The following is an 11781-nucleotide window of genomic DNA, read 5'->3' on the forward strand; positions in this document are numbered from 1 at the left end:
AACCATTAGAGCGCCAAACACTTTTCTGATTCCCACCAGTGCGAAACCGGTGTCTTTCTATTGTACATTGATCACGCTTTTCTACACCCCACAGATCTTTCACGAGATCAGTTCTTCCATAGAAACTTTCGTCATATCTCTGGTTTATAACGAATGCACATTCATATTTCCGAGAAGTGTTGTAAAGATTGTTCGCGAACGACCCTTTATGTTTTAATACTAATAAGCTTGATACCTTGATAGCGTGATTTTTGGTGATGATGCACGATTACTCTCTAAATGAAATTTCATTTTTTCTTATTTCATACTTAGAGAATGTATAAAAAGTAGCTTGCTTACACTTTTTTTACATATACAACTTCCTGACCTGTCCCTAACATCCCCGCGTCTAAGGCAAAACGTGCTTCCCTTTCTTTGCTTCCATTTTTCCTCCCTTACACTTATTCTACAGCAAACCATAGCAATGCATTTCAAGCTATCATATTTGAATGAAATTCCATGGAAATTTTAACTTGTGCATTAAAGCTGAAGTAATGGTTTTGAATATTTGTACGTGTTAACGCGCTATGATTTTTAATTATCAGACTCTCTCTTTTTCCGATTAATTGAATTACACTTTCTAGTTAAATTCCAGACCTCTTTAGGAGGCAATGAGCGTTTGAGAGTTTTTCAGATACTCCGGATACTCCAATTAGAGCAAGCATATTACTCTAAAAGGTTCACTGCATTCTGTAAATGAATTTCTATCTACCGTGAAACAGTGTTATAACTAGCAATACTTTCAACATTTAACACGTTTATGTAAATACATATAATTGTGATTGTAGACGCAAATTACAGTTATGGACGTCCGCCACTTTTTAATTTCCTTTGGGAAATGGCTTAGATGCCTACCAAGTGAGTAGTTTTTACGCGCTTCTTCTTGCGTGCTGCTTACGTAATTACGTCGAATACGATAAGTTAGGTTAGATTAGGTTATAATGGTTTATGGATGGATAGCTATAAAATTTGATATTTCTCGTTGGCGTCATTTTTGGTCGGTACATTCCCGCGTAGCGAGTGAAAACTATCGCAGTTACTATCAATACAATATATTGTATATTCATTGTCCGCGTAATTGATACACGTCGATATATGTATACGTGTTTGAACCAATACATTTTACGTATCTAGTCGCTGTTGATTCAATTACTTTCTTTGCTGCTGACAAAAATATCTTTTGTTCGCATCGATTAAAAGAAAAAATGTATTATCACTTGCAGAAACGTACTAGTAAACGAAAACTGCGTTACCATTCGAGCTAGGAATTCGTATAGATCTCATCATTTCTAGTAGCTAAAATTAATTTTAAATGAACGGAAAAGTGGAAATGGCTTTAAACGCTTAAATCCGCTTTTCTATGATAATTTAACAGTGAAATTGACAAATTGAGAATGATCTGTTCGGTTGCAGATATTTCTAACACTTAACTAACTATTTACACTAAATAAACTTCTAGAGTACAAAAATGAATCGTAGCAGTTGACACAACGCGTATAGCGGTAAACGTTGTAACTGAGTGCAAGTGAGACTGACTAAATGAATGCGTGGCTGAGGCGACTATTTATATACTGTCTTCGTTTCGCGATTTTTCGGTTTCTCGAAATGTCTCTATTTCGCGGGTGTGTCGTGGCGTCGCGTCTCGACGTAAATGTATGAATATTCGTGACTTTCCGCTATTCGCGTTTTTCTTGTATATGTGCGAATCGTAACGACGATACCGTTGATTTCATCCATATGTCAGAAAAAGTACGTTAATTTGGATAACATGTTATTTTTCATAATACTTACTTTAAGTTGTGCAGTATTATTTCCATTTTCATTTCGAACAAATTTAACATAAGACACGGTTAGAAAACAAAAGCCTTAAATTTGACTCTTCACAAAATTTTACGGAATGGAATTAAATGAATCTTGGTGCATTTTACTTGTAAATCTCGAGCATCGCTGACGATGCAGCGCCGTTAGGTTACTTCTTTTCGACGTTATCTGCACGCGCACACTTACACGTGGAACATTTAGATTATGATCAATTTTATAGTATCAGCTAAACCCTATATTTAGTATTCAAATAAAAAATGATTAAAAAATGAAGAATATCTTTTTTCTTCAATCATAACCTCTCCCACAGTCCCGTTTAAACGCAAAAGAAATTCAACTCGAAATTGAACCTGCGTTAAAAGCAAAACAGTTCTTCTCGATGATTTTGCTTGTGGACATCTGAGAATGACTTCAAAAAAGGAAACGTACATAGAAATTGAATAGTATCGAATTGAAACCAGGTAGAACGGTTCACGTTATAATATGTGCGTGCATTTACAATTCATTTTATTAATTTATTCAGACATGCTTCCTCGTTTTTCTTGTTCCAAGTCATCTCATGTAATTAGCATAGCATTATTAGTACCAACAAAAACAACCCGTTCCTTCCTTTTTCGCAAAACTCATGCGCCTTCCACTGCATAAATAGGCAGATAATAATATAGTAACCACTTTTTAATTAGTTTCATGCTACTTTTACCATTTCTCCTCGCAGAGAATTTCACCTGTGATGATAAATGGTTCAAATAAAATCAGTCATTATTCTACCGCGTCTTTGTGGCATAGATTTAAATTAAAAATTCACAGTTACAAAGTCTTGTTTTAAGACATGGATCAATTTGTAACTTGGAAAGTATTTTTTAAAATAAAAACTAAACGAAAAACTAAATCCGTATACCATTTCACATAATGATGTTACTTTGTACTGAAATGAGAAACAGTTGTATTCAGAATACAACCACTATTCGCTTCAAGTATCCACGAATTCGAACATCCAATATTAGATTAATTTTTCAATGGTACGGAAAATCCTGACAGAGATAACGAAGCTAACTATGATAAATTTCACAGCGTAACAAAGTCGAGTGTAAGCAACTCGAAATCTCTTCACCGCCGGTGCAACACGCGTCGATACGCGTTTAGACTGTGGCAGCCTTCCGACACTCGCCACTAGAGGGACATCATCGCTTACAGTTTCCAGAAAGTGCACAATTACCTATCCATTCCAATATGTACAACTTCTGACCTGTCCCTAACATCCCAGCGTCTAAGGCATAGGCCTGCCAAGTGTACAAAACAACAAACAACTAAAATACTGCACACGAATCTCAAAGAAAGACAAAACACATTCACCACATAAAATACTGGTGATTCAACACGGATAACATCCTGACACTAATATACACAAAGAACCCCTAACAAAATAGCAAACAACCACAGCGAGTATAAATATTTGTATTTTCTTCTACATGGAATAGAATTAAGAACATAGTTTAAAAATAGTCGATAAGATGGAATAAAATAAGAATAGATTTAAGATTTAATGTTACATAAGTAGACTAAGCCTAAATTTAAGTCACATGTATTGCCCTGTTTTTACACCCATCGCCGTACATATAAAATTTGAGCACTAAAAGAAAAACACTAATGTACAAAGTAGACTAAACTATTTAAGGAAAAAAAAGAAAACAAACATCCCGACGTAACATCCGGATATAAACCAAACAAAGCCGACAAGCGCTATAAATAGCCAAACGACTAAGAATAAATTATAACATAAAATAAGTAAGATTAAGTGTTTATATAACTCTCATAGATGTAATCCCCAGCATAGCTAATAACGTATTTTTAAAGAAAAAAAAGGACCTGCCAGGTAGTAGCCTTACTGATGAGTCCACTAGCAATCTCCGGACGAAAATTTCTTCCCTCTCTTGTCTCGACGCTTATTTAACAACAGTCGTCAGAGATTTACCGGTGCGACGTTCAGTGCAATTTGCTAGCCTGTTACTGGTTAATGCGATCTGAAAGATATACGACTGTTCATTTGGACAGGTGGAGGCTTAAAGCGTACTCTCACCTCTAACATTAATTGAGCAGAGCATCATCTATACATCAATATGAAACAGGATATAAACGGGTGGAGAAAGGGTGGACTAGAACAATAGGTGTGTAGCTCCTAAAACACGCTCAGGTTCAACCCGTGGGCTTTCAACAGCACATCTTTTCGTGATGTCATTCGCGTATATCCGAGGATTATAAACCAAAGGAAAAGTGTGAAATAAAAGCGACAGATAGACCGACAGGAAATGACGTAGTATAGAGAAGAAGAATCGTCTGATAATGTTAAAAGGATGAATATTCTTGACTTGCAACAACGGTCTGTTCTCCTCTCGTATTGAACTTGAAGGAGATTTGAAGGAGGAACTTGATTTGAAGGAGTGTTATTTTTCCTCAGTCAGTTTCCATTAGTTTTTCGATGTGACAATTCTCGTTAATTAAGTACAGATAGTTGAAAATTTAATAATAGTATGAAATAAGGTTTCTTTAACTTTCTATTAATTAAAATGAATATATATTTCATAGAATAATTTTTACAATATTATATGTACTAAATTCATTTTGCTTTGCTTCAAGCATCCATATGTACGCACTAATTATTTCATCCTGTTACCAGTAAGGATAAATAGTCAACGATACTGTCTTCACCAAAACGCAATACATAGATATTATTAAAGGAAACTACGGAATAGTTTAATCTGCAGTCAATCAGTTGCGTAGTTATTATCTCGTACTTATCATATTCTACATAATGCTACGTGTATATAAATAAAAAGAATATGAGAAAGAAAATTAAAGGATAAAAAATGGAAAGATATTTTTGAAAAAAAATTAGCCACGAAACAAGAAAGCAATGTACTTATGTAACGTAAAAATAAGTAAAAGCGGTGATTAATTTAAAAAGCAGCGAACGCGAAACGAGAATAAAATATTACTACTATCAGAAAAACGTACAATAAACGTTCACTCGTAACAGTTCCTGTTTGGAGAAAAAAGAAGGCTGGTACATGGTAATTGAGAAGATTAAACCTTGCCATTCCCGAAGCTGTTCCAAGTGAGTTAGAAGAAAGCGGCATACATACTCCTTTTAGAATTGCCTGGAATTAAATCAATTTCTTTGTCGTTTTTACCTTGCGTTTCTATCTTTGCATACATCAAAGTACACAAAAAGTATTAATTGTGTTTTGATGTCGCCGACACTTGTTTGAATGAACAAAGAGCGGAAAAACATCGAACACACCATTATCATTTCTCATAGCAAGGCTTTCATAGCAACGATTTCATGTCGTGGTTGCTCGCGGAATGCAGCTAAACGGTTCCGAACTGACTTCAACAAATTCTAGCTACTCTAATATAATAATCTAGTACAATAATGGGCTCGCTCTAGTATAATAATTAAAGACCGAAGGAGAGGCGAATAAATAACGATAACATCGCACGTGGCAAGTTGTTAAGATACAATTTAGGAAAATTCGTGTTACACATGTTAATTATTCCGTGAATTATTCTCACCAGAATTCTTAGTGTCACCATTAATCATTAGTTATCATACTTTCCCTTCTTCTATTCAACTTTCTTCTTAACCCTCCTGTACCGTCGTAGCTCAAAAGTTCAGTCCACCTAAACCTTTAAATAACTCTACATTTCCATTTTTCGCCAGACTTCATATTGTCACGCGCATCGCACAGACTTATAACTGCCGTTTAAGGAATAAAGTATTGTTTGCATGAAACATCGATCTTTAATTACTTTGATTCATTTGTTATCTCAAAACCCGCTTCAATTGTCCAGACACTACACAGGCATCACATAACGATACAACTGTGCTCGAAACATTGTTATCTAACGGTTTTGTACTTTGATTAACGGGTAAAAGGAAGTACTACGAGTTTAGTATCGTTGACGAGGCCGTAACGTTCAGAGTCCATCGCGTATAAATACGACGTGCAAAAGTTTAAAAAAAAATCAGGCTTTCAAATCGAACGATGCTTAAAGTGTTGGAACAAATAATTCCAATTAACATTTTACTTTAAAAGTGGTTAAGATAGAAAGTTAATGAGCAACAGCGCAGAATAAATTGCTATCGTTTACCAGTAAACGTAATCATTCGTCGAACGATTGCGGAAGTACTGATAAAAATAAGTTGGGTAGAGTTAGAGAAAAATACGTGGGAAAATTTCATGGAGGTTGTAAGGCTCTGCTCGGTGCCTCTGACTGTTGAGGCTGATATGTAAATAAGCGATCGAAGAAAGGTATAGGCCGTCCACTGCAAGCGTTGCTCTTTGGCGCGGATGAGAGCTCAGGTCGTGGGGAGTGAAGACTGAGTGCTTCCGACTGTAACTTGCCACATCTCGCGAGGAGTAACTCCTGCTCTCACAGCTTGGATGCTGCTGTCAGACTGCCGTATTGAGAGACTAACTGTTGGCCCAGAGATTGTCGACTCTGGGGATCATTTCCGGTATGTGGTGGGTTGTCAGAGATTGTATGCTGTAGCAAGACAATCAAGCTGAAAGAGCCCGACCCCTGGAGATGTTAAGAGATAATTGATCCGAAAAATTCGATATAGTCAAGTTTTTCTTTCATTCTCAAATTTAAAACTGTTGCGAGCGACGCATTGTAAGTTAACGAAAAGTTAATTAAAATTTTACGATTACGATACGTGAAATCTCGTAGCACGTAAAATGGTCGAGGAGAAAACCCAATTACATCGGCGCCATTCTTCCTTTTTACATTTCAGACGCGTGATATAGTGAGTTGGCAGGATACGTGTGCGAATGATGTCTTAGACTACCACAAATGGCGTACTTCAAAAATTCAAAATAGAATTTGTTGTGCAAAAATTGCGATTACCATAATCGATACCATAACCAAAGGAGATATTAAATTTCGTCTTTCGCTTGCTGATTTGTGTTAAAAGTAATTTGTTGCAGTTGATATCAGGTTTAGAACGACTCGATAGCGGTCAGGTGATGCTGGCCAGCGGAGTTGAGTTAAGTTCCACTTAATTGGTCAATGAAAACTCCAGATCTATTGCGTGCATCCAAGGTTGTTCGCGAGCGGGGTATTTGGTATCTGAGGAGGTGGAAAATGTAGGGCACGATCTGCATATATCGCAATATATGTACGATATGTGACCTTGTCAATGGTCACTAGGCTCTTGGTCTTTATAACCCTAGAGAGGCTATTTTTAGGCATTCAATTGTGAGTTAAGTACGATTTCGTCCGTTGAGGACAGAAACTTGAAATTAGACAATGTGAAGGATGATAAACGAACTGGCCCTGAACGGAGGATGACGAGTGAATTATGGGCCCCAAAGTGCTGGCAATCTGCGCTGAAGATGGAATCTGTGTACAATTGTCAGACTCTTAGGTAAAATTGGTCGATGATAGCGAAAATGAAATTTACACAAAATGGAAGTGGGGTGAACAGGAAAAGGGGGCCCAGGAACTTGTTTTAAGAGCAAGGTTTAAACGAAGGAAGACAATTCCAGGCCTGTTTTAGTCATTCAAGTGTTAACACGCTTATTCAGTTTGAGTATTATTATTGAAAGTGTTTATTTTGAAAGTGGCCCAAGTCCATTTATGTTGAAATCGAGATGCCGAAGGGGATTTGCGTTTAAATAAATTTAGAAATATTGATAATTAATAAAACGGTAGCAGAATGTTTTTGTGTTCCATCAATTGGTATTGCTATCGTTATTTAAACTATTGCATAATCTGTTTTCAGCGACTATGAGTGAACTTAAGCCATTTTCATAATAAATTAATGAAATAACTTTCCTCAATTTTGAAAAAGCACAAGTCCATGGAAAATATTAATTTCCCTAGAAATATAAACACATATGTAGAGTTATATGTTATCAAATTAAATATTATTCAACTTATATTCACTACTGAAGAAATGTGACATTAAAATTAATAATATTTTGCAACTGATTATTTATTTTTTGTAAATTCGCAGGAGAGATTTCACATAATTAACGTTACAATTGGCCTTGTTATTCGAACAATGTTTCCTATAACTCGATATTATTTAAAATTGGTTATTGAAGAATCGTTAAAACATGAGAAACGAAAGTCTTCAATTATTGTGTTAAATATTACGTGTATTACAACATTGTAACTTCCCTTATTCCAACAAATAATCTAGAATTAAAATGCATCTTTCCTATTGTGTTGCTAATAAGCACTCCCGTGCTTCCAACTGTATAAGTCGTCTAACAGCTTATCGAACAAAGAATTTCCACCTAAATGTTCCACTTCTTCCCTTATCTTTTTATCCAATTCCTCGAGTACAGTTCTTGTATAAGCGTATGTTCCACACTTTTTCAATAAGCTAACACAATACCGCTTCAGCTCGATGTCTTTAGTTTTTTGTTTAACAATATCTTTATGCCAATAATTGAGGAATCATATTTCACAAAAACTGCTGGCTTTTTTTTTTTTTATTAATTTGAATGAAGGATACCCATTACTTTTTTGCCTGCTGGACCTGTTTGAATGGCATGTACAATGAGAAAGTTGTAATATCCTTCGGTAAGGTCATCGTAACCTTTACTTTCTGCATACTACAAAAATTCATTAATACTGTAAGCATGATATTGATTTCAGAAAGATTTCTATAAAAATCACGTCGATGTATTCTTTAGCTAAAAGATAACCATAAAATATCGTATAACATGAATTTATAAAGAAAAGGTAGGAGTGAGAAATAAATATAAATTTTATTCCTATTTTTAACTAGCGAATGCACCGATAAAATTCATGCGGATCGTTGCATAGATCGAACATTAAGATTTACCTCCTCTACAAAAAAATTATAGTAATCGTTACGAATCTGAAAATACAACGCTAACATTCCAATCAAGGTTGTAATATCCTTTTTATAGGCAGAGAATAGTGGCATCAGTCTTGCAATCATACCAAAAACACCGCATTCTGCACGGAGAAATTGAAATAATTAAGAAGTTAATTGAAGTTTCTAGTTAAAGACTTACTCTGTACTGCCATCACTTTAAACTCTGTCTCGGTTGGACAAGTATAATTGTCCCTCCAATAAAGTTCTATACCCTGGCCTCTGGTAATCTGCGTGAATTGTTCTGAGAATATTCGCACAGCCTGGTATATTAATATTGATCGGTATTAACAAATTTGAAATGTAATAAATTTGAAATGTAATAAGTAATTAATACTAGGACCATGTTTTGCGGGCCAAATGCGTCAAATTGGCGCATTTCAAATTTCATTTGATTAGAGCTAGAAAAATCTTCTCTACTGATATGTACATCTATTTAACAATTTGAGTTTATTTTGAGGGCAATCAAATATGATTGAGCAATCTGAACAAGCAGGGACAAAAATTGACAGAATTCAGGACAGATTGCAGAAAAAGTTCGAAAATTTGGATCCTGTTCTGTACAATTTGGATGAACTTAAAAATAGGCGGTCGTGGTGATCGATCATCTGTCATCAGAATCTTGAAAGATATCGCTGAGCCTGCTGGGTATGCAAAAAGAAACCTGATGGTAGATAATAAATGTAAGCAGCCCTTCTTTCAATATTTGATTCTAACCAAAAGTATGATAGAATATATAAAATGTTTTACCCAACCAGAGAACCACGTCGTGTTTAGAAAGACGATTATGGAACGCATTAGCTTAAAATATTATCAAATAATACATATTTTCTATTATACGTATAAATGTATGTCTCACATTTTCATTTTCTTTTTTAAGCTTATAGTGTAAAATTAGATTGCTTTTTATAAAAAATGTCCGAAAACCTAGTGTTATTTGAACATTTTATTTTCACCTCTGGATGATTTAATTGGAGCACCCGTTTCACAGCAATTGACATGGCATACAACGCAGAATTTGATGCACTTCCTATACCGTAAACAATATGCGCTACGGGTATACCGCGTCTCATAGTCGAATTATCTTGAATATCATCAATTCTGCAAATAACAAATTCAAATGTTCAAATTAACCCTTCGTTTCTCATTCGATGCAATAAGAAATTCTGCCGTTAAAATGAGTTTGCGGCAAACAGCGGGATCAGGAAAACTTACATAAGGTATCCAATCCCAATCAGCTGTGCAATATCCTCAATAATATTTAGCTTATCTTGCGGTATATTAAACCAATAATTAAGAACCTTTGGTAATGTGGCAGTCAACATCTTTTCAGATCCAGGTAATCGAGCATAATGGTTATATGGTTCCATTAATATCTGTAAAAAGAGGTTTACACGTGTTCGAAATATTCAAGATGGATTCATAATCAAGTATAATCTGACCTCTTCCTCCTCGTTATACACGTTTCTGGCCAGACAAATAATGTCAGATACAGTAGAGCGTTGAATCTGCAACATTTTTTTCATCTCAATTTGTGTCTTCTGGGAGGCGTTCGAGGTCCTTAAGATCGAAAGCGAGGGTCATTTTTCATGAAAATAAACGGTTTGGAAGATTCGTTCTTATGGACATTTAGCTGTCAGATTCAGTTTTTGAAGCATAGTGACTGAAAATGTTACATAAATTAACAATATTTGTCCCGTTAAATTCATACTGTGGCAAATGATCGACTTCCTTTGATTGAGAAAGTTATCTAACCTGTACCAACACTCGTATTTTCTTTTTCAGGCTTAATATACGTTTCAGGCTTAAATGCGCTTAGGAGTTTTCGAGTATTATAAACAATAGTGTTAATGTTTAGAAGGCTTTTACCTTTGCCAAAACGTTTTGGTTGCGACTTTGTTTTCAAATTATTAACGGAACAATATGACCAGTTCAGCCTTTGTTCAAAGTAGACAGCGCGAAAAAACTCTCTTAACTCTCTGTACTCTTATACATCTCTTATACATCTCTTATACATCTCTTATACATATCTTATATATCTCTTATACATACTCTTTATACATTGTACGAGCTTTTTAACGGTAAAACGAAAGTAAAAATACTTATTGAATTAAAATATTATTTAAAAATGAAGAAAATTCACTAAACACTGTACTTTTACTCGAATGATAAATGAGATGATACAACGTTTGCCTAATATAATAATAACTATGCCTGACTCAATTAATCCACTTACTTATTATAAGCCCAACGATTTACAAAGTAGACTTGCCACAGCCAACACTACGATCCTATACACGTGTAAACAAGAGGAAAAGAGAGAGAAAGAGAGAGAGAGAGAGAGAGTTGTATAAATTCACCTCAGGTATCATCTCTTAAGCATTGCTCGTCGATTTTTTGGTACCTTGTGTAGAGACGTAAAAAAAGTATTCCGTAAGAAAAAAAACGACCCTCCTATTCACTTTTAAGAACCTCTAAGCAGCCTCGTTTTAGTCAACAATATATTTTCTAGTTCGGATGCCACACTAATTCAACCTTATTTGTCTCCATGATGTATTCCAGATACGATTAAAGTCGTCGATTCCGTTGTTTTACTGAACACAAATAAAAATGGAACTAATACACATAGAAGAATATGTCAATTATATCGGCGATCGTCAGCACGTGTCTTATATTCTTAGATTGTTAAAAACGGGACACTAGCACTCGACACACTAGCAATCTGAAATGGCACTTGCAAAAAGGAAATCATTATTTTATAGTACTCCGTCGCATTCGTTTCGTTAACATTCTTCGTTACGTGACATTTTTATTTTTATTGGAAGGGGAAGGTGGAAAAACGTAAACTCTTAAAATCAGATGAGGTGATTTTATTTGTGTTCCGTTGACCAATTGGAAGAAAACCTCGTCACTTGCACGATATGCGATACATTGCTTTGCAGAAGAAAAAGTTACTGCTTCTAACGTTTTTTATAGTGAATTATTAATAAGTATATACGTATAATAAC

The 11781-nt window shown here is 35.1% G+C and overlaps 1 protein-coding gene across 1 annotated transcript; it reads right to left on the bottom strand.

The window, feature by feature from the left end:
* Positions 1 to 9377: 9377 nt before the first annotated feature.
* Positions 9378 to 10290, bottom strand: LOC143431003 (terpene synthase-like). Its single transcript, XM_076907492.1, has 5 exons — positions 10216 to 10290; positions 9989 to 10149; positions 9730 to 9874; positions 9633 to 9653; positions 9378 to 9485 (listed from the first exon to the last, which is right to left on the bottom strand). Exons 1-5 carry the CDS (start codon positions 10288 to 10290, stop codon positions 9378 to 9380), a joined length of 510 nt encoding a protein of 169 aa, XP_076763607.1.
* Between the last annotated feature and the right edge of the window lie 1491 nt (positions 10291 to 11781).

Source organism: Xylocopa sonorina, chromosome 16, assembly GCF_050948175.1.
Source record: "Xylocopa sonorina isolate GNS202 chromosome 16, iyXylSono1_principal, whole genome shotgun sequence".
Classification (NCBI taxonomy): Eukaryota; Metazoa; Arthropoda; class Insecta; order Hymenoptera; family Apidae; genus Xylocopa; species Xylocopa sonorina.

Excerpts from the sequence above, each read along its gene's own strand:
- LOC143431003 (XM_076907492.1), bottom strand. The coding sequence starts at position 10,290 with ATGTTGCAGATTCAACGCTCTACTGTATCTGACATTATTTGTCTGGCC. Across the intron at positions 9,875-9,988 it reads ATTGGGATTGGATACCTTAT|AATTGATGATATTCAAGATA; the intron begins GTAAGTTTTCCT and ends TGTTATTTGCAG. Across the intron at positions 9,654-9,729 it reads TCCAATTAAATCATCCAGAG|CTTAAAAAAGAAAATGAAAA; the intron begins GTGAAAATAAAA and ends TTACACTATAAG.